General features: G+C 54.5%; 2 protein-coding genes across 3 annotated transcripts; one reads left to right on the top strand and one right to left on the bottom strand.

The window, feature by feature from the left end:
* Positions 1 to 104: 104 nt before the first annotated feature.
* On the top strand, positions 105 to 6,158 carry UCK1 (uridine-cytidine kinase 1; the record flags this gene model as incomplete). The annotated part of the gene is made up of 6 exons (XM_006024384.3): positions 105 to 372; positions 2,518 to 2,614; positions 2,816 to 2,958; positions 3,078 to 3,172; positions 4,184 to 4,232; positions 4,641 to 6,158. Coding segments are annotated over 6 exons (840 nt in total), but the record flags the coding sequence as incomplete, so codon positions are not given.
* Positions 6,159 to 6,162: 4 nt separating this feature from the next.
* On the bottom strand, positions 6,163 to 20,448 carry POMT1 (protein O-mannosyltransferase 1). 2 transcript variants are annotated; one of them, XM_025204960.1, is made up of 17 exons: positions 20,301 to 20,448; positions 19,431 to 19,577; positions 18,703 to 18,814; positions 17,811 to 17,876; positions 17,096 to 17,189; positions 16,198 to 16,353; positions 15,607 to 15,737; positions 13,290 to 13,385; positions 11,968 to 12,060; positions 11,011 to 11,107; positions 10,821 to 10,913; positions 10,021 to 10,141; positions 9,539 to 9,636; positions 9,232 to 9,345; positions 8,394 to 8,520; positions 7,413 to 7,590; positions 6,163 to 7,135 (listed from the first exon to the last, which is right to left on the bottom strand). In XM_025204960.1, the coding sequence occupies exons 3-17, from the start codon at positions 18,783 to 18,785 to the stop codon at positions 6,961 to 6,963; spliced, it is 1,722 nt and encodes a 573-aa protein (XP_025060745.1). In that variant the 5' UTR covers positions 18,786 to 18,814; positions 19,431 to 19,577; positions 20,301 to 20,448; the 3' UTR covers positions 6,163 to 6,960. The 2 variants fall into 2 exon arrangements, with proteins under 2 accessions (XP_025060745.1, XP_025060746.1); XM_025204961.1 differs by lacking the exons at positions 6,163 to 7,135; positions 20,301 to 20,448 and adding an exon at positions 7,793 to 7,888 and having other exon boundaries at positions 7,453 to 7,590; positions 19,431 to 19,563.
* Between the last annotated feature and the right edge of the window lie 135 nt (positions 20,449 to 20,583).

The raw sequence follows: 20,583 nt of genomic DNA, 5'->3' as shown, positions 1-20,583 counted from the left end.
GCCACCGTCCTAGGACCCATGGGCAGCGCCGTAGGGGAGCGGGGAGGCGGTCCAGTCCTCTCCATTAAAGCTGCTCCAAGCTCTGCACGAAGCACGAAGCATAACACGGCACGCGTGTTACCGAAGCCCGCGGCACGCGTGTTACCGAAGCCCGCGGCACGCGTGTTACCGGGCGCTGGGGCCGCGACTCAGCCGCGCCGCTTGTTCCCCAGTCCACGGTATGCGAGAAGATCATGGAGCTGCTGGGCCAGAACGAGGTGGACCATCGTCAGCGCAAGGTGGTCATTCTCAGCCAGGACCGCTTCTACAAGGTCCTCACCGCCGACCAGAAAGCCAAGGCGCTGAAGGGGCAGTACAACTTCGATCACCCAGGTAAAGCTTGCGGGGTGGCGCGTCTCCGCTCCTGGTTTCCCCGGTTGTGACCTCTGTAAAACGAGGATAACACCGACGTGCTACACCCCTCGCTAGGACGGCCCCTTCGCCTTGCGACGGAGACGTGTGTTCATCCTGGACGCGACGGCCCTTTTTTTTGCTCTTTAGCCTACGGATTGCTGACGCTCCACGCGGGGCTGCAGTCTCCTCGTTTGCAGCTGCTAAAATGCACTAAAACGAGCTAAAAATATGGGAAAAGCCTGGTTGGTCTCAACATAAGGTGCTGTGGGCGGGTGCAGAGGCGTAGCGAGCGCGCTGAGCGCCCGGGGAGGCGAGCGTTTGCCGGGGCCGGGGTGGCGTGCGCAAGGGAAGGGAAGTCCTACGTGCCAGGGCTGCTGCTCCGGCGACAGCCCCGTGGCTTGACTTCCTAGGAGCAGATCTCAGTGCCCCGTTCCCCACCTCGCCTCCCCGCTGCTTCGTGCCTGCCTGGGGCAGGGCTGTGCCTGCCCTAGCCTGGACACACGTAACACCTAGAACGGTTTAATCGCAATTTAATGCTGAAGCGCGCAGACATCCAAGCTCTTTATTGCAGTTTGAAGCCGCCTGGCACCCTACAGCAGTGGAGCAGGGAAAAAAAATCTTTTGAATGTCTTTGCTATCAATCGGTTCAGTGTTACACATGGACGCCAAGAGGCCTGTGATGAAGGTCTGGCTGGTCCTCCAGGCATCCCACGCTGCACTGCGCCTCACTCCCCTGCTCCCCTGTCACCCTGCTGCGACGGGGCTCTCTGGAGCACTGCCAGCGCTCTCCTGCGCCTGCTTTTCCCCTCGTTTGCTGGCAGTTTTAAGCCACAAGCTCCTTGAATTGCTGGGTCAGTAGGAGTGATTGGTGTAAGACCAGGGCGTCCCCTCGCCCTCTATTTGACTGCAGCTCATCCCCGTGCCCCTGGGAACCAAAAAAGCATGGGTCCAGGCACTGACCCCGCCCCCCCCCCCAGGCGCTTGTCAGGCAGGAGCATGGCGGACATTGGTCAGTGGCAGGCAATGGACTTTTATTAACAACTATGTGAGATGGTGCAGATGCCACCGCCCAGCCATGAGCACGAGTGCAAGCACCGCCCGTGTGTCTAGGGCAGGGCAGGGCAGGCTGGGCTGTGCTGGATGGGCAACAAGTGACACTGTTGTGAGTGGGTTCCCAAGTGCCATGAAAGAACACAATGCATGCATGCGTGCGTGTATGTGTGTGTGTGTTGAGGGGGAACACTACATATGCCCCTTTAGGGCCATAGTGCAAGTAGTCATGAAGGGCCACAGAAAGAGAGAGCAAGAGAGAGACTCTGTGTTTGTGTGCGTGTATTTAGGGACAGCGTGCACACTACCGTGAAGGAGCACGAGTGTCTGGCGGGGGGTGGAGGGCGGGGAACGGGGACAGAGGCACTACATATGTCCCTTTAGGGCCCTAGTGCGACTGGCCATGAAGGGCCACAACAGGGGGGTGGGGTGTACAAGTGTGTGTGTGTGTGTTGCGGGGGGCCTGTGATACAACTGAGACTTTAGGAACACAGTGCAAGTAACCACGAAGGCCTACAGTGGTGTGAGGGGGAAGACGGGGAGGCAGTGTACGTGCGTGTGTGTGTGTGTGTTGGGGGCAGGGGTGCTACAACTGACCCTTTAGAGACACCATGCCAGTAATCGGGGGGTAGGAGGTTGCAATGTGTGTGTAGCTATTTTCATGTGCGCGGCTTTCCTGTTCCTCTGGATGCACTGCTTAGCCATCCTGGTTGTGTTTAATCTTTTTTTTTTGGTTGGGTGGGGGCTGGGTTGGCTTTGTTGTTGGGTTTGGGGTGGGGGGTTGTAGTCTGGGCACTCGTTGGGGCGGGGAGGGTGAGGGAGCAGGGGCAGGGAGGGTGCACACACTGCTGTGCAAACATGTTTTGTATGCGGGGAGGGCCTGTAGCATGCGCGTGCACATGTGTGACTCCTGACCCTGCAGGGCTGCTGTAACATTACATGGGGTGTGGGCTGCAGCGTCTCCCACAGCAGAAGCCCCTGCCCTGGCTAGGCTGGTCCTGCAGGCCCAGGAGCATGTGGCCCCAGCACAGGCTGCCCCAGCCCTAAGCCTGGCCTCCGTTTCCTCCTGCACAGACGCGTTTGACAACGACTTGATGCACATGACTCTGACGCATATCGTGGAAGGGAAAACCGTGGAGGTGCCCACCTATGATTTTGTGACCCATTCCAGGTACAGTGCCCGTGCCTGGTGCATGGCTTTGCACAAGCTGTCCAGGCCCCTTGTCAGGAGCCATTTGCACGTAGTGACGGGTCTAGGCAAACCCCCTCCCCTCCTCGCCCTTCCCCAGTCGTGTCACAGAGCTGCACCAGCTGCTGTGTCTTGTCAGACACTGTTCCCCTAATGTCCCTCTATGCCCACTGCTCTTCTCAGGTTGCCGGAGACCACGGTGGTATATCCTGCCGATGTGGTGCTGTTTGAGGGCATCCTGGTCTTCTACAACCAGGACATCCGCGATATGTTCCACCTCCGCCTCTTCGTCGACACTGACTCGGATGTCAGGCTGTCCCGCCGAGGTAAGGCTGGTCCCTGGCACCCCTTGCCCGCGGCTGTGCGTACGGGTGCTTTCCCCTGCCCCAGAGCCCTCCAACATACCACCCTTTGTCTGTTGTTTTTTTAATGCCCCCCCACCCAGTGCTGCGGGACATGAAGCGTGGCCGGGACCTGGAGCAGATCCTTACCCAGTACACCACCTTTGTCAAGCCTGCCTTCGAGGAGTTCTGCCTGCCGGTACTGGGCTTTCCTATGTCTAATCAGGCGTGTTTTAAAACGGGGCTAGCCAGCTTCCCAGTGCTGTGCAACATGCAAGGAGCCAAATGTGGACGTGATGCACTGGAATCAGCTTAACTGGGATGGAAAAGACCAGTGCAGGGCCCTGCGGCTGCTCAGTCTGGGCCTTTACTACCTGCCAGGCTTGAAGGAGTGAGCAGCACCCCTTCTGCACACTGTTCATAAGGCAGCAGGGTTAGAAAGCATCCGCCACGTGCTCTGAGGCATGCAGCTCCAGGGAGAGGTTCACCGCCAGCTCAGTGTGGGGGGACCCAGCTCAGCCCAATTCCAGCTCCAGTGGCCTGAGCTGGGTGCAGCGAGTCAGGCTGTGCCTTGGCTATGAGCTCCCATAGGAGTTGGGACGTTGCGGGGACGGGACATCCTCAGAGTCCTTCTCTTTTGGAAGCGAGAAAACAAGAACCATGTAACTGAACTCAGGCTCGCTGGTCAATATAGAAGACAGGAACAGGCAACGGATGGTTGTTGCCATTCGCCCGCATTCATGCTAGAAAAGACTGTTTCCATTGCATTTAGGGACTGCCAGGACAAAGCTCCCTTTAGCATACGGTCCACAGGCCCAATCCATTCCCCAGACCTGTGTCACTATCTGTAAAGTCGCTTCCAATGTGGCTAAGGGGAGTGGGGGGCCAGGAAAGCTGGGGTAGGGCCTGCCACCGAAATCCAGCCCCTAGAGCCCTGTTGGGCTTGTGTCAACAGTTGGGGGCAGGACACGGCTGCATTAGCATCGCACTGTTTGCCCTGCCACTCACCCCACTGCCAGGTTCAGATTTGGCCTTTTGGTCTGGGTCCAGGGTCGGGGTGGTGCTGTTAGACACCCCTGACTTACACCAGGGAAGAGTAGAAGTGGTTTTTTTTCCATCCTGCAGCGTTTCAGGTCTGGGGCTTAGGGGAGTTGGTCCTAGAAGGTGATGGGCCAATGACAAACTTCAGGCACCCATTTCTGCTTTGCAGACAAAGAAATACGCTGATGTGATTATCCCCCGAGGAGTGGACAACATGGGTAAGCTCAGCTCTGTGCCTGGTTTGGGGATGCCCGTGCAGTGAGGGCATCTATACCCCGGGGCCCCAAAGCCTTACTAGAGGGTTGGGAGTGGTGGGGGGCAGCGGCTAGAAACGGGCATGGATTATTCCCATCTCCCAGGCAGCAACTCTCTGAACAGGGGATGCACAGGTGGAGCCACACACCTGGCACGCTGCTGCTTGTGCCTGTTGTGATTTTTCTCCACCTGGCATGACAGCTCCCAACCTGTGCAGTTAATGCTGGAGTAAGGAAGAACCTATTACTTTATAGACTGACCCAGAAGGGTGGTTTACGCTGCTTTTTATGTGGGTGGAGGGGGGTTCGTTGGCACGGAGCGCAGTCGGTATCCTGCCTGTGCACATCATGTACCTATGCTTCTCCTTGCAGTTGCTATCAACCTCATTGTGCAGCATATCCAGGACATCCTGAACGGCGACATCTGCAAGTGGCAGCGAGGGGCAGTGAATGGGCACGGCCGGACGTACAAGCGGCCGTTCCCCGAGCAGGCCGAGAGCAGCAGTGTGCTGGCCCCTGGCAAGCGCTCTCACCTGGAGTCCAGCAGCCGCCCGCACTAACCCTGTGGGAGCCCGGAAGCTGCCTATGTTCCAGACCAACGCTGAAGACAACTTGGGAGAAACAAACCGGTTTGTGAAGTGCCCTTTAAATGGTCCTAGCAATGGCAGGGAAGCGTCAGGGATACTAGGGGGCAAGAACCTTCTTGCAGAGGAGAGCAAGCAGTTGGACCCTGCCCCTACCCCGAGGGATTACATGACCCCACAGCCCCACTCTGTGGTGGTTTCAGCTGCCTGCTCCAGCCCCTTTCTCAAACGATGCCTTGTTTCCCCTCGTGGTGCTTTTTCCTTAGCAGGAACCGTGGCTGCTTATTTCCCTGCAAGGCAGACAGGGCTTTGCTCCAGGTGAGAAGCAGGCTAGCCCAGGTCCTGTGTATCTGAACCAGCAGGCACCACTGCATCCTTTTCTGGACATTCATCCGCTCATGGGGGGACCTTGAGATTTCTCTTCCATCTCCGAAGTACACCTGGCATCAGTGTTTTGAAGCTCCTAGAGTGATGCCATGGCCCCTGCTTGGCAGCTCTTTCCCACCACTGACAGGGGTGATGGGGGCAGGAGGACCAACCTCCTTAAGAGCACAAGTGTAGATAATTTTTTTATCCAGAGCAGAGAGAAACTGGGCTTGTCTGGCACAAACTTTAAGTCAAGGGGACAGACCAGAAGAGCAGCAAGGCTCCAATCCCTCATCTACTGTTCCCCATCCCATCGTCAGGCTTCTGAGCCTAGCTAGAGCATATGGAGGGGAGGCGCTCGTTGTCATACCCAAACTTGCCCGCCGTTACTGAGCACATGAGCTCCAACGGGGTTGAGCAGCTCATGACAAAGACGCCTGCCCCCGTCAGTATTAGCGGCACCCTGTACTACAGGGTGGTAGTTCTGCTGTGCAGAACAGGGTGGTTGAGTTAGCGAGGGAAAGAAACCACCACCAAGCAAGACTTTCCTGCCTGACATTCACGTCCGCAGTCATTTTCAGTAGCAGCGTCTACTGCATTTCTACCCCAGGAGAGGGTCATAGCACTTGCCCTAGATGCCAGGTGAGCCATGCAACATTAGTGTGCTCTGATTTCCAAAAGAGGAGTGGAAAGGCTGGGAACTTAGATCTCCAGCTTTCTGCAAAAGTTCTAACTCATCTTACCAACTGGGCTTTTTAAACTGTCCGTATTGTACCCACCTTCTACCATGTCTATCTGTATCTGCAGAGTAGTTTTTACGAGCAGAGGGGAAAAATTGTTACTGCCGAAAAGAACTTTTGCCACATTCACTAGTTTTCTAAAAGCAAGGTCTGGCTCTGTTGGTCGTGCTGCTTTGGTTAATAAACAAATGAACAAACAACTGCTGGGGTGCAGATACTTTATAGCAAAGTGCTAATGGCATTTTCACTCCAACACAACAAAAGGGATGGTGTCAGGACTGTTCCCACAGTCAGCAGCTGTGCCCACCAGCCTGTTCTCCCTTCGCTTTTGCGATACAGCTGCGGCTTTAAAGAACAGAACAAAAGGAGGGGGGTTTTCTGCATGGTCATTTCTATGCTGACTTCAGTACAGTGACTGGGAACTTGTTAATGAGCAGACGAGCTCAGTGTAGGGTTGGGCAGTGATAGGAGATTAAACAGGTTAGTGTTCTGGCTGCTCCAGAGCACTGCTTTGCAGAGGGGGACAGCTTAGGTTAGTTAATGCTTTAGGTAACTGCCCCTCACACTGCCAAAGTAGCTCTGCAGAAATCAAATGTTTCCTAGGGTCGCCTGTCAGTGAATCTAGGCTACAGTCATCTTCCAGGCCAGGAAGGTCTGGAGCAATACAAGGCTGCACAGTTAGAGCTCCCACGGTCAGCCTGGGTTCCTGGTCTGCGCTCGCCATCCAGGATGCTGCAGGATATGAGCCTACAGTGGATGTTGTAACGCTCACTCTCTCTTTCCCAGGGTGTAATGGTGCAGAGCAGCAAGTCTAATGGAAACCATTCCAGTCCCCGAGGCAAGCCGCTCCTGGCCCCCAGCTCATGTAACAACAAGGCTTTTTGCCTTGAACCCACACGAACAAGGTAGAGCACATTGGCTTGGAGGCACAGACAGGTCTCCCACAACCAGCTCAAATTTCACCCGATGAGAGCCTTCATTTCATTCCTCGACCTGGCGCTCTTAGTGTTTTCGGATCAGGATATCCCAGCTCTCCTTCCAGCGCAGGGCCCTGAGCTCAGCAGGCGAGAGGGGGGGCTCGCCGTAGGTCAGTGGGCTGAACGTGCGGTAGGTGAGGTAGACGGAAGAGAACCAGGCTATGATCAGGGCTTGGAACATGTGCTTGGAAAGCTGGGATCTGTGAGAGAAAACATGCCAGTTCAATGCACAGTCCGATGGCAAGAGGCTGATGTAACTAGATTGCCTTTTTCATAGAGACGCTGAAAACCAGAGCCGTCGCCGAGTGCAGCAAAGAACAAAAGCACATCTTTGTTCTGTGCAAGCATTAAATCAGCAGGGCTCTGATGTAGGACACCTGGGTCCTGAAAAGCCTTTCCCAGGTCTAAGAGCAACAGGGACAAGAATCCAGTTTCCCTTAGTTCCCAGCCTTTAAAATTGCAAGGTGACACGGATACCTGCAGAGGTGATCGTTCAGATGCTGCAGTACCATGGGAGTCAGGAGGATCTGGAACGTGAGAGCCGGCAGGTAGTGGTACAGGAAAAGTGTCTTTTCCATCAGGAAGAAGGGGAGGTAATTCACAGCCCAGCCCCCAACACAGAGCCCTCCAGCGAACACCCAGGCCCACCACACATCTGCAAGGCAGAAAAGGCAACGCCTCTGAGCACTCACACTGTCTCCAAACACGCTCCGCGGGACCTAAGGCAACATGGCCTAGGCCCTTGTGAGACCTTCAGCCCTGCAGCTCTCATTAAAGCAGTCTCTACCTTCCCCAGAGCTGAAGACTTGCTGCGCAGAGTTAACAGAGGCATTGGTTAGATAACTTTCAACACTTACGGAGCATATTTCAAGGCAGCTTAACACCAGAGTGGATCCACTACGTAGCAAGACACGGGCCTGGCCAAAGATGCTTGTAGGGAAGTGCCCTACAATCTGCGGTAGCCAGGGAAAGCACTTCTGTAAGGACACATCTAATGCCCACCTCGAGTAAGCACCTCATTTTATCTATTGTCAGCTGCAGTGTCTTGGGTCTGGGGGAATTCCAAATCTGCCTCGAAATCCAACAAAGCATCCCACGAAATGATTTGTGGGAAGATACCATACCCCGTCTAACCTTGGGAGGAGGCTGGGGTGGGGTGGGGTGGGGGGGGTTCACCTTGCAATGCACATGCGTTTCAGGAGATTAAGGCCTTTCAGACCTCCTGGGTTACGGCCACAGAGATGCTCCCTGTTCTCCGCCTGCTTGGCGGCTTCAGCCCGTCTTGTGCATCCACCTGCAGTCTCAACCCCTACCAATTCTCAGAGCCTCAGGGCAGTGAGAGGCATCAAAAAAACGCCACCCACCACGATGGCTGAGGACACCCTTTGCCTCTTGTACCACCCTCTCAAAGCGTCACCAGAACAAGATTGACGCGCCCACGCCTACGGGAGAGCTGACCTTCCGGGACGTCGCAAATCCTCCGCCGCCGGCGCAGCAGGTACCACAGGAATAGGCACAGGTAGGCGAGAGTCGCAGCGTTTGCTGAAGTCCAAATGAGCACGTTCCCGATCAGGTGGATCTGAGCCTGTGGGGTATGAGGCAGAGCTGCACAGACTCCAGACTCTGAACACAGAGTACTCGGCAATGCCAGCATTTCTTTTCGGGGGGTAATAAGTTAAAATACCCAACGTGTGCACACTGAACCAACAACTCGGAGCACAGCTGAAGAGCGAGCGGTATAGCAGTCCACTGTTCCACGTGGCTACTGATCCTATCTGCCTGGACCATGTCATCAGGCTGACACAGAGGATGCTGTTTTATTTCATCATTCATTTTTATTTAATGGGGATGGACTCGACTCTTTAAGTGGATCAAGTGAATAGAAGCATTGACATTAAGCTCCAAATTTTCCTTTAGCAGCTTGCAGGGAAACTCAAGTTTACTTAAAAAGCAGCAGCTGCCAGAAATCATATCCAGAGCCTGAAAACCATCGCCTCTCCGGGCAGTGCTCCAGCTGCCTCTCTCAAGTGGAGGCAGGAGACTGATGTCCGAGGGCCCGAGGAGGACAGGGAGGGAAGGGGGAACTTTAGGCCATTTTGCATTTTAAATATAAAAAGGTTTTTTTACCCAAAGGAAAAATGATTTACTCAGAAACACACGGCTGACATTCTGCTGGAGGAGACCCCCTGGCTGAGGCTTATTAATAGCAGTCCTGACCCCTTTCACACTCCCACTGCTGTGCTCCAGCTGCTTGTGCTCCTCTTGGAGCCTGTGCAGACAAGCCCCGCACACTTACACCGGAGGCAGGGTGGAGCCAGTACACGATGTTTGTGTCCATGGTGATCCAGGCCAGTGGCGAAGAGCTGTACTTGTGCTCCGTGTCTTCATTCTTCAACGCGAGTATCTTCCACTAGGGCAAAGCAGATGAGGAGCCTCAGTCAGGACCCCTGGTACAGCCCGGCAGCCCCAGACCTGGGACAGCAAGCCTCTGAGCTGAGGGCAGGGGAAGCTGCCATTTCTCCCATACGCTGGTCAGTGCACTTTGACTGTTCAGTGGACACGGCGTCCCTGCCTCCGCTTCCCGGTCCCCTCTGCCCAGTCACCTGCAGCTCTGTGAACTTGGCCATGAAGCTGAGGTTTTTGCTGATGTCGATCTGTGTGGGTGAGTGCAGCTCCACCTCCCTCTCCTTCTGCTCCTGGCCTGCAAGGGGACAACGTGGCTCAGAGGCGGGAAGGTGACCATGGGAACCCGCGTGTGCGGACAGCCCCATGCAGGTGCCAGCATGTGAGCGGGGAGGGAGGGAGCTGCTCAGTGGTTGGGCACCCCCGAGCACCACCCTCCAGCTGTGGGCAGCTGGGACGTAGCCTCAGCTCCGTGCGCAGCACAAGCAGCTCGATGCAGGGTGTTGTCTCTAGGCTAGGGTTGGTGGGGGGGGGACGGACACGACACACTCCCTTGCAGCAGCTACTCTTGAGCTCTGTGGCTCTCCTGCCACCTCCCAGCGTTTTTCTGCACAGTCCCCAGACCATTTCACTGCATACAAAGCCCATGGGCTCCCTCCTCTAGGTCTCTGCCAAGACTTACTCTTCCCATAGCGGTGCTCCTCCACGTTCCACAGCATGCTCTGGTGGTAGCCCTTGGACAGCTTCTCCCCAACAACTTCCAGCTGCCTGTATCCCCAGTCGGGCAGAGGCACCCCACTGAGCTGGAACAGTTAAACAACATCAAAACACACACAGTCCTGCCAGCATCCTCATTTCCAGCCCTGGCACTGGAGCTGCTTGCGTCCCTACCCAGGAGAAGCACAGGGGTGTGGGAGCTCAGGCTTGACAGAAATAGCTATGTGCACTGTAGGGACTTGGATTGTATAAGAAAACCAGCTCTATCTCCAACAGACCATGCTTTAACCTGTTCTTTGGCCACCATCATCTATTAAGGATGAATGTGGCCTTAAACTCTGAAGGCAGGGAAGATTTGCACCTTACAGACTAACCAAAGTAGAAAGATACACGCATGTATACAGGGAGGAAGGCTTTCGGGAGCTGTAGCTCACTTCAGATGCTGTGAAAGGATGTGCAGAGAGCAGAGTACAAGGAGGAAAGAGAAACTAGAATACAAAAGGTAAGGGCAGGGGAGGGGAGGGGAGAGGGGGAAGTCTAACCCAGGGTCCACAACTGCCACTTCCTCTGGAGGAACATGAGCAGGGTGCGAGTCGGATGCAGCTGGGCAGCCACAAAAAACTTTCCAGCAGCATAATGATTACACCAGGGTGATAGCAGCTGTCACCGGAGGTTTGGCCCCTAAGGTGCTTCTCAGCAAACATTGCAGAGCTTGCACCGACTGCAACAGGGAAGCAGGAGGCTGAGCTGCACGGAGCCACTTACCTTGAGCATCGCGGAGGTGTTCACATGGACAAAGCGCACCTCTGACAGGATGGTCTTCCACACGTCTGCATCCGACTCACGGTTCACGATTTCCTACCATGAAAAGATTTCTTTCCATCCTCACTTTGTCTTGGATGCTCCCCCAGAGACAGCTGTGTCCCCTGCCTCCCCACGGCCCCGTCCTACTCACCACCCTCCAGAGGTTCTGCGCTGGCATGGAGATGTTGTAATCAATGTAACAGGACACTTCCTGGGCGTGTGGGCTCAGAGGTGCTGCTACGTCGTGCCTGCAAGATCCGTGACATCGGTGTCTACCCTGGATCGCTCCAGGTGTTTCACCTCCAGTCACTGTCAAAAGCACTTCTGTGGTTTGGGAGCACAGACTTCATGAGAAGTTGCATGCTGTGGAAGTCAAAGGGATTTCTGCTTCCAAGACACTCGCCTGCTTTACACCTGCAATCTGCTCTGACGCTAATGAAGTGGTGACCCAACAAGAATCCAGAGCAGTGATTCTCTACTGGGGTCCGTGGCATCCTGGGACACTGGGAGATCCTTTTAAGCCTTGCAAACACTCGCACATGATTCACTCAGATGTTTCAAAGATGAATGCAGAGGGTGAAACCAGTCTGGCTGGCTGGGGCCTTTCCGAGCGCTCGGCCCTTTTCTTCACGGTAAGGGTGGCCAAAATTTGGAATGAGCTTCCAAGGGAGGTGGTGCTCTCCCCTACCCTGGGGGTCTTTAAGAGAAGGCTGGATAGGCATCTGCCTGGGGCCATCTGATCCCAGCGCTCTTTCCTGCCTAGGCAGGGGGTCGGACTTGATGATCTGTTGAGGTCCCCTCCGACCCTGGCATCTATGAATCTATGTACCAGAGGAACTGCTCTGTTCATTCTTCCATGCTCAAGAAGCAAGTGAAAGTGAGAGTTGGCACTTTCTAGGGGGGTCCTTGAGTCTAAGGAGGTTGAGAACTACTGATCTAGAGACCTGCTTGGTAGGAAGAATGACTGAATTGCCTAAGTGGGCATATAGGAAATTGCAGGGCTGGTATATATATATTGGGACCCAACAGGCCTTTGACACCTTGATGTACAGCACAGACGTTTAAAGAAAAGACAGCCAGCCGGAGCTGAGATGGGAGAGGAACTTACGTGTTGAGGTAGCGCGTTGTGATCCCGTGGACCAGCTGCACGATCTGCCCATGGCGGATGGGACGTGGCGGGTTACTCACCACCAGCTGCTGCCTGTTGGACACAGAAAGAGGCGTTGGTTCCTCTCTAGACCAGTGAATAGCACCAAAATATCCCTCCCGTCCAACAGCTGTTTGGTGGCTTCGATGACTGCAGCAAGTAACTTCAGTCTGGTCTGATTGGTGTCCTCGTGCCATGCTTTGCTGTCTTGACTGAGGGATTAAAGTCTGCCTGCGTCTGGAAAGCTGAACTTCATGCTCACTCCTAGACAGATCAGTCTTTGGCTGAGGGTTTCTCAGCTTTTCCAGCTGCTGCCTCTATTTCGCTGCCACGTGGACCAGGTGGAGGCTTCGCTCGCCAGCGCTATCCTGCCAGCAGTACATTCACTCAAAACATTTTTAAGGTCAATAAGACACAGACGGCAAATTTCTGCTGCTCCCAGTCCGACGCTGTGAGGATTGGCTGCAGAGTTCTGCCGACAGCCCCTCCTAGCGTAAGCATAATTTAAGGTAGCAAACAGCCTTCTCAGCACTTCACCCCCCACCCCAGACCCTCAATGCCCAGCGCAACACCGATAAAAAACCATTTGTGACGGTGCACGACTGTGCTTGCACAAGGGTTTTGGGTGGGGTAGCAGGCTGACAGGATGTAGCTCCCCTGACGGCTCTGCTGACAGAGCAAGGCCCTGACTCACACCTCCCACACGCCGAGGGACAGCTCCTTATCTGCAAGGACTGATATTCCACCCAAACTTTTGATGCAGGAAGACCCTCTTCCCCGCTTGGAGTTGAACTCGAACCACTTCAGAGGCCAGCTCAAGTACCCGTCACGCTCACTGGAATGACACCCAATTTTAGTCACCACCTTGTAGCGGCAGCTTTTATGCTGTTAAAATTACAGTGACTTTTCAGTGTCTCACTCCTGCTGTGTACGAATTCTTGGCCCAGTGCAATTCTTTCCCTCCCAGCATCTCAAAACATTTGCAAACACAAATGAAATCTTTGTGGAAACCACAATATGTACAATAGCGCCAGGCTACACAGGGAGAAAGGGAAGGCAAGAAGTGACTTGCCCCAAGTCACGCAGTGAGTCAGTGGCAGAGGCTAGGATAGAGCTTGGGAGTGGAGACACCGCAGTGACCCCAGTCACCCCTGAGCCCACAAAACCTGTTAAGCCCAGTTGGCAACCAACTCATGTAGCCATCAGGCAAGGACCCTGCTTTACTTTTAGAACCAGCAGCCACGCTCTTGGCAAGCTGGCTCTTAAGTCCCTTCTGTACTCACGTCCCAGGATCCTTCACGATCCACCAGTTGTTGACGTCTTTGAAGGGATAGCAGGTCACCTGCTGCTGATGGGAGCTCCCTCGGCCGTTCTCATACCTGCACAGGTAGATCAGAAGAAGAGAAGTCTGAGGGGACGGGACTGCTTGGGGCTGCACAGCTACGGGGAAGAAAAAGCAGAGGGCGGCTTCCAGCTCCCGGACCTCAATCAGAGTCAGCGCGCTGGCTCTGTTCTCATGAAACACAGCGAGAAGAGACAACACACAGAGGAAATGGAAGTAGCAAAGCACGCTTGGGTCACAGCGCTTTGGATGCAACAGTACAGGGCGGAGGCAAAGGCTCCCGAGGACTGAAGTGCCCCCAGCACTCACCATGGTTTCTTGATTGCCAGCCTAACAATCCCACGCTCACACCCACTCTCCCACACGGTGTGCTTGTGCTCTGACTTCTGCCAAGAGATGGAGCAAGTTGGGCCATGAATGGTTTGAATCAGGGGAGCGATTAGAGAAGGAAAGATCAAGACCCAGAGAAAAACCCCCCCCATCCTGCTGCCCTCCTCCAGCCTGCCTGATAGGGAGGGTTTTCTACAGACCTTTGCCTATCTGGTGTGAAATGACAAAGACACCTGCGCTTGCCCCATTTCCCTAAAACACTGCCCAACAACGCAGGAGTCCCTGGCAGAAATCATTCCTGGTTTTCTTTCTGTAACATCTTAAACCGATCTTCTCACTCCTTAGCGTCCAACCTTTCATGCTACTAATACACCCCCTTTACCCCAACAGCCACCATTTCTACTCCTTTAGCACCTAGCTCCAAATTCTCCCCAGCTGTGTCACTACCAGCCAGGTTACTGCGAAGCCCGAAACCAATGCAGCCCTCTGGATACAAGGTTAACAGGTCTAAATAAGACGGATGGAAAGATGCTGGTCTCTGCACAGGTTGCCAGAGCACGGCAAAACGCTGGACTGCTATCTCCTACCCAGTTTGCTCTCCGCTGTCAGTCCAGGTTGCCTGTTAAATGCAGCCACCTTCCCAGCACACACGTGCCGAGTACCCTGGTTTCAGATTATTTCCCTGGCATACGGAGCAGCTTGCATTTTGCCAAACTGATGAGATTTTGCCTCCTGCCTGAATCTTTCAAAGCCTCTAGGCTCCTTTGTTGTGTTTCTTTGTGCTCTTCTGGCACTTGCAACATGGCCTAATTTGATGGTATCCACAAAAGGACCCTTCTTCCCCACTGCTAGTGAAGATGTTTGTGAAGCTGATCACAACAGCTCCCACTGGATAGCTCTCCTCTCAGTAGTGCTGTTTATTCTCATCCTTTTTACTGACTTCCACCGATGCCGCATTGTTCGTCTCAAAGCTAATTTCAATGCTTCAGGTAGGATTTTGTGAGAAAATACAGATGACGCCACTGAAAGCTAGATCCTGTCGCTCATTTTGCAATCAGACTGAAAAAGCAAGCACTTTTCCAATGGAGCTGCTCTTTCTAAGGCTGTGCCGTTTGGTGCTTGCAGGCCTATCGCTCTCTAGCTGCTTAGTGCTTTGCTTTCAATATTCACTATTCTACTAGGACTTGAAGTGAGATTCAAGGCAGGCTAATTACTGGGATTTTGCCGTCCTTCTTTCACCCCATTTTCATTAGGTAGCACATCTGCTTTATTTGCCTTGCAAAATCATGATACCTTCCCTCTTCACTGACTTAGAAATTAATTTCCACTGATTTGGCACACTGATTGCACAAGTGCTTGAAGAATGAGCTCATTTTATCCATATATCATAGAATCACAGACGAGGGCTGGAAGGGCCCTCAGGAGGCCACATCTAGTCCAACGCCCTGCTCCAAGCAGGACCAACCCCAACTACATCATCCCAGCCAAGGCTTTGTCGCAGGGCCTCAAAAACCTCCAAGAACGGAGATCCCACCACCTCTCTGGGTAACCTGTTCCAGTGCTTCACCACCCTCCTAGCGAGAACATTTTTCCTAATATCCAACCTAAACATTCACTTGTTGCAACTTGAGCCCATTGCTTCTTGTTCAGTCGTCTGCCGCCGCTGAGAACAGCCCAGCTCCATCCTCTTTGTTACCCCCGCTTCAGGGAGCTGAAGGCTGCTATCAGATCTCCCCTCGGCCTCTTCTGCAGACTAAATAAGCCCAGTTCCTTCAGCCTCTCCTCATAAGTCATGTGCCCCAGCCGCCGAACCATATCCTTAGCATATATTCAGGCTTTTCAAAAGCATTAATTTCCCAGAGATCCGCAGTCTGAAGCACAAGAAACCCTTCTTGCATCTCAACTACAGAACAAGCTCAGCGGCTCACCTGATGGGATATGTGTTCTTGTGTGAATGGAGCCAGCAGGGCATGGGTTTGCCCAGGACGTTTCGCAGGGTAATCTGTGAGCCGTAGGCTACTTCCAAGGGCTGGCCCTGGGTGATGCGAGCTAGCCCGCCCTAAAGAGCATAACGAGATAATTAGCGGGGGGAGGAAGAAAGGAACCCAGCTGTTCAACTCCTACTTTTAACAGGCAGCAGCAACATGCCCCGTGTTAGCTGTCCTGGCAGCTGGCTGAGATCGTGATGCAACTGGTCCCACAGCCTAGCCTGCAGGAGCGCGGGGAGCAGGGAGCATTTCCTGTGCCATCTCTGATGCTGCACTGCACCAACAGATGAACTTGGAGAATGAGCACGTGGGGCAAGAAGGGATGGGTTCAGCTTATTATGGCTGGTAAGAAATGTCTGGTATGGGGAGCGGGGTAGGGATTTTGCCATTCCTCCCCCGGCACTTCAGGCTGGAGCAACGGTACGGCACCAACAACAAAGGAGCCAATACTTCGCAGCATTAACACAGACCCTTCTCGCAACAGTCAGTGCACGACCTGCTCTCCACCTCCTCGTTCCCAGCTCTGCCTACCTCCAAGCTGGCTTGGAAAGCGCTGGTCATGATCTGGTCGTGAGGCCCCGAGCGGTAGAGCAAAGTCAGGTGAACGTAGAAGAAAGACAGATACATGGCTACTGGGATGACCACCAAGGCTAGACCCCTTGCCAGCAAATGACACAGCACAGAGACCTGGCAGGGTAGAAAGAACTTGTTGCTACATCTCCCTGGCTCTCAGCAGCCTCCCCACCACACGTAACAGGGCTCCTATCCCACACCCTTCCGCTCAGGTCTTGACTGAATCTACAAGTGCTCGCTCATGATGCTTCAAAAAGCTCTTATTAGACAGGCAGGTGCTATTCCCATTTTACAGATGGCAAAACTGAGGCAGAGAGATGAAGCATCTTGCCTGTGGACAGAGACATGAGCAGTGGCAGAGCTGGGGAAAAGCAGCCTGATTTCCAAGTCCTGGCTTTGACCACTACACGCACCACTTCCTCGCCTTTGCTTATCTTCAGCTGCCCAAATGAAGCCTTAACCCTGCAGGCACTTTAATAACTGTTACTGCAAGGTCACCACGTGGCACTTGGGATGCACGTGAAATCGCACTGGCTCCTGACCTGCACATCCTATCAAAGGAAGGAGTGAAAGCCACGGGCCCCTTCAGCAATACAGTGAGGCACCGAAGGTAGCACACAGACAGATGTTAATCTCAGACTCGGCCCTCATGTCGGATAGCTAGAAAACAGTCTTTGTAAGCAGGTTGGCAAGATACGACAGAAGGCTTCTGCATAAAACACAGCCAGGATTTGCTAAAGGTTTGAGGCGTTAATAGCTCATGGTTTGGAAGCCTCCGAGATTGCCCCTCCTGCTCTGGGGGCATGCTGTGAACAGGCACATACACGCTACACACGCAGCACATCACGCGACCTACGTTTGACAAAGCCTGGTCTCCTATCAAGTGCCAGAAGTGGACTCCAGCGATGACCAAGAGCAGCATGTAGGTGAAAAGTCCCATGTATTTTACCCTGAAAACACAGCAGACAAAAGTAATCATGCTGGGCTGAACCACCAGCCCACACAGGCTTTAAGGCCAGGTGGAGATGTTCAAGCTCTCTCTCAAATAAGGCATCCCCAGGCGAGTTCAGCGTGCTGCCATTAATACGCCCGAGCCTTGCTCTCTGAAACAGCTGCCAATTAGCGGCAACAAAAGGCAGAAAGCGTGTTGGGGAGCACATGGCAAGCAAGCACGGACGGAGGCCCCTAAACTCAGATGTGCCCACATTTGGGAGACAGGATCGAGAAGCCAGGCCCCACTTGCTCGCGCAGCCTCTTTTCTTTTCAGGAGAATCTCCACGTGTCTGGCACTGCTTGCTACAGACCGACGCTCGCCGCTGGGAACCCCTGGCAGTCTGCAGGACAACCCTGAAAACCTTGCTGCAGGCACACGTGTTGTAGCCAGCTACAGCCACAGGAAGGGGCCTTGGAAAGCAGAACCCCCCCCATGCCACGGTGAAGCTGAGGCCGGGATGACCTTAGTGCAGGGAGGCTGGACACGGTGATCTTGCGAGGTCCCTTTCAGCCCCTGACAATCTATGAATCTACGACGAGCGTGAAAGTAGGCTGGCAGCCTAAGAGGCAGGACTTACCCGACAGCACAGGAGCAGGCAACTCCAGTCAGCAGAAGCCAAAACCACCAGGTTGCAGAGAAGGGGCTTGGAGAGAGGACAAAGGAAGAGAACATGGTAGGCTGCAGGTGCCTGGCTAGGATACCATCCTGCCTCCGCCAGCGTGGGATCTTTAACCTCGGGGCGTGTCTGTGACCGGCTGCTCACTAGTCCACCTGCTGGCAGCTCACATGGGCCAGTGACCGCTACCCTGGATTTACAGCAGGGAGGTCTCACACGTCTCCCAACTGTGGGAAACTATTCTGAACAGCGAGGTCTTGCTACTGCAATAAAGTACTGCTGAGGCCGCAGGCTGGGCGATGCTTAGAGGCTCTTTTACTTTAATTGGTGTTCTGCAGAGCCCATGCAGAGGAGACAAACAGGGACCAGGGACAAGTGACCATAACTAGGTTATTTTTTTATTCCTGGGCACAGAGGGGATGCTAGAGAGAGAAATCCAGAGATTTTTTTTCTCCTAATTACAGGGAAGCTCTGACACATCTAACCCCATTCAGTAACACTGCTTGGGAAAGTAAATCTTCCAAACACCCTTTCAGAGGCCCAGAACATCACCCACGTTGTACAAAGGAAACCACTGCAGAGAGGCTAGGTGACCTGACCAAGGCCCAACAGCTGCAGTGGCACAGCAACGGTCAAATACCAAGGATTCTTAGCTCTGCCTTGCGCCAACCTCGTAAGACCTGCAATATCTTCTGCACCAGAGACAATAATTGGCGCCAAAAAGCCTTCGACCTATTTGCTCAGATGGTAACTAGAAACATCCCTCAAGCCCGAGACAGCACAGACACCTGGCACTTGCAAGCTGAACGGCTTTGGGATGATTAGCCACTTTGGGGGTGCAAACGCTCCATACCTGCGTTTCTGTGAATTGCAGAACTTCAGGTAGGACAAAACTGCCAGCAGGATAAAAAATATCAGTATGGATTCCAAGAGCATCAGTCTGGACTGAGTGATCAGGGAGTTTTCTAGCAAAAAGGGGACAGACACGCAGCAAATTAGCAGTAATTATTTGTAGGGGAACATAGGATCAGGCAGTAACATCAAGGCAGTAACGTCATCACCCTGTGTCAGGATGACTGACTGGCCCCTCTGAAGGCCAGCAGGCCCGGGCCAGCTAGTTTGTTCTCCATTAGCCCCATCCCCTACATTTGGAGGCTGCCCTTAAAAAGGCATCCAGAGGTGCTCCTATGGAGGTGGTGGTAACAGGCTTGACAGACTAGGAACAGCCCACAGGCTGGGGTCTGCTACGAGGCCTAAAACCTGGGAGTGGGAGATGAGGCAGCAAGGGCTGCCCTGCAGAGATGGGCACCGAGGGCTGGGCTCCGAAGCTGCTGGCGGATATTTCCTCTGGCAACAGGCTTCAGCAGAGCTGCTCGGGTAAGCGCGGAGAGTGAGCAAGACGAGTGGGACGCTGCGTCCTCAAGCGAGGGACTAGACACAACCAGCACCAGCTGCTTCACGCTCTGCCAGGGCAAACACCTCCCTGGCTCTTGCTTCACGCTTTAAAGGAGTCCCCGGGGAAACATTCGCTAGGGACAGCACCGGACAGACAGCAGGGTGGAAGGAAGGGGGAATCCTTACCCAAGAGGAGCAGCAGAGCAGCTCCCAGCGCGGCGCAGTGGGAGAAGTGCAGCTCCACCAGGATCTGGTATGCTAAAGGGACGCACAGGGCACCGGCCACGGCTGGCAGCAGTCGCAGGGACCAAACGGGCACGTTCGTGGTATATTCTGGAACAGAAACCAGCAGCAGGACGCGAGTGCAGGAAACACCCGCTTGCTACAGAGACGCTGGCAGAGCTGGAGCAGGCTTTAGGCAGCACTCTGCAGACCCCAGGCATCTCTGCCTGGCTGGCTATAAACGAATGCGTCAGGAAACCTGAAGGGCAGCGTCTGCAGCGTGACCCTCCGCGGGGGGATGTGAGAATCTGTCTGAAACACCGCAATCCCCCTCAGCACCCAGGGGACGCCTTGCATCGGCGCACCTCGTCCCACCTCACCGAGGGGCCAGAATCACTGCAACTCCCTGTCAAGTTTTCTGGAAAGAGTTGGGTACCAGTCACTAAACCCTGTGGCTGCTCCGCCCCTGCCAACGTCGCACTAGAGGCGACTAGAGCAACGTCCTGCAGCGCCCGCCAGAGGTCTCGGTGTCCTGCCTGGCGCAGGGGGCTGGACCCAACCGTCTTCCCAGGCCCCTGCCCGTCTGCGACTCCAACCACGCGTTATAAGCTTCTTCTCTGGTCTGTGCTGCCTTTTATAATGCAACGATTCCCCTCTGCACTACGGGAGCTCAATTACCTGCTAAAGAGCCTCTGGTTTTGGCTGCAGCTTTGCAGCCGCTGAATTCAGACGTGCAAGGACCCACCCGCCCTCGGCTGCCAGAAGCGGGGAAACGTCACGCGACGCTGCCGCGGGCCGTCGCAAGACGGAGGCAAAGTTCAAAGCGGCTCTTACCAGCCCCGATTCTGTTCCACAAGAAGTTCCCGTCAAATCCTCCCAGGTAACCTGAAACAGAAGCAGCGTGCAGGACTCGCGGGGACGGCGACAACGCGGTCCTGGGAAACTCGGGGCCAAAGATTGGGTGGAGGAGACTCGCTCTAGGGGTTTCCTAGCAGGGCCCGCGCCCGGGACGCGGCGCACGCTCCCCGCCGGCCACGAACCGTCCCGCCCAGGGAGAGCGGGCGAGGGCGAGGGCGGCGGGCACCGCGCTGCGGCACGGCAGGGGGGCACCTCCCCG

Source organism: Alligator sinensis, unplaced genomic scaffold, assembly GCF_000455745.1.
Source record: "Alligator sinensis unplaced genomic scaffold, ASM45574v1 scaffold388_2, whole genome shotgun sequence".
Classification (NCBI taxonomy): Eukaryota; Metazoa; Chordata; order Crocodylia; family Alligatoridae; genus Alligator; species Alligator sinensis.
This window is presented reverse-complemented; position numbering and strand designations above follow the sequence as displayed.

What these genes read in the sequence shown, in the direction of transcription:
- POMT1 (XM_025204960.1), bottom strand. Translation starts at nt 18,785, where the DNA reads ATGCTCTTGGAATCCATACTGATATTTTTTATCCTGCTGGCAGTTTTG. An exon ending in CTTTCCAAGCCAGCTTGGAG is followed by an intron (nt 15,738 to 16,197) that starts GTAGGCAGAGCT and finishes TATGCTCTTTAG; the next exon opens with GGCGGGCTAGCTCGCATCAC. An exon ending in AAGAACACATATCCCATCAG is followed by an intron (nt 13,386 to 15,606) that starts GTGAGCCGCTGA and finishes CTACCTGTGCAG; the next exon opens with GTATGAGAACGGCCGAGGGA.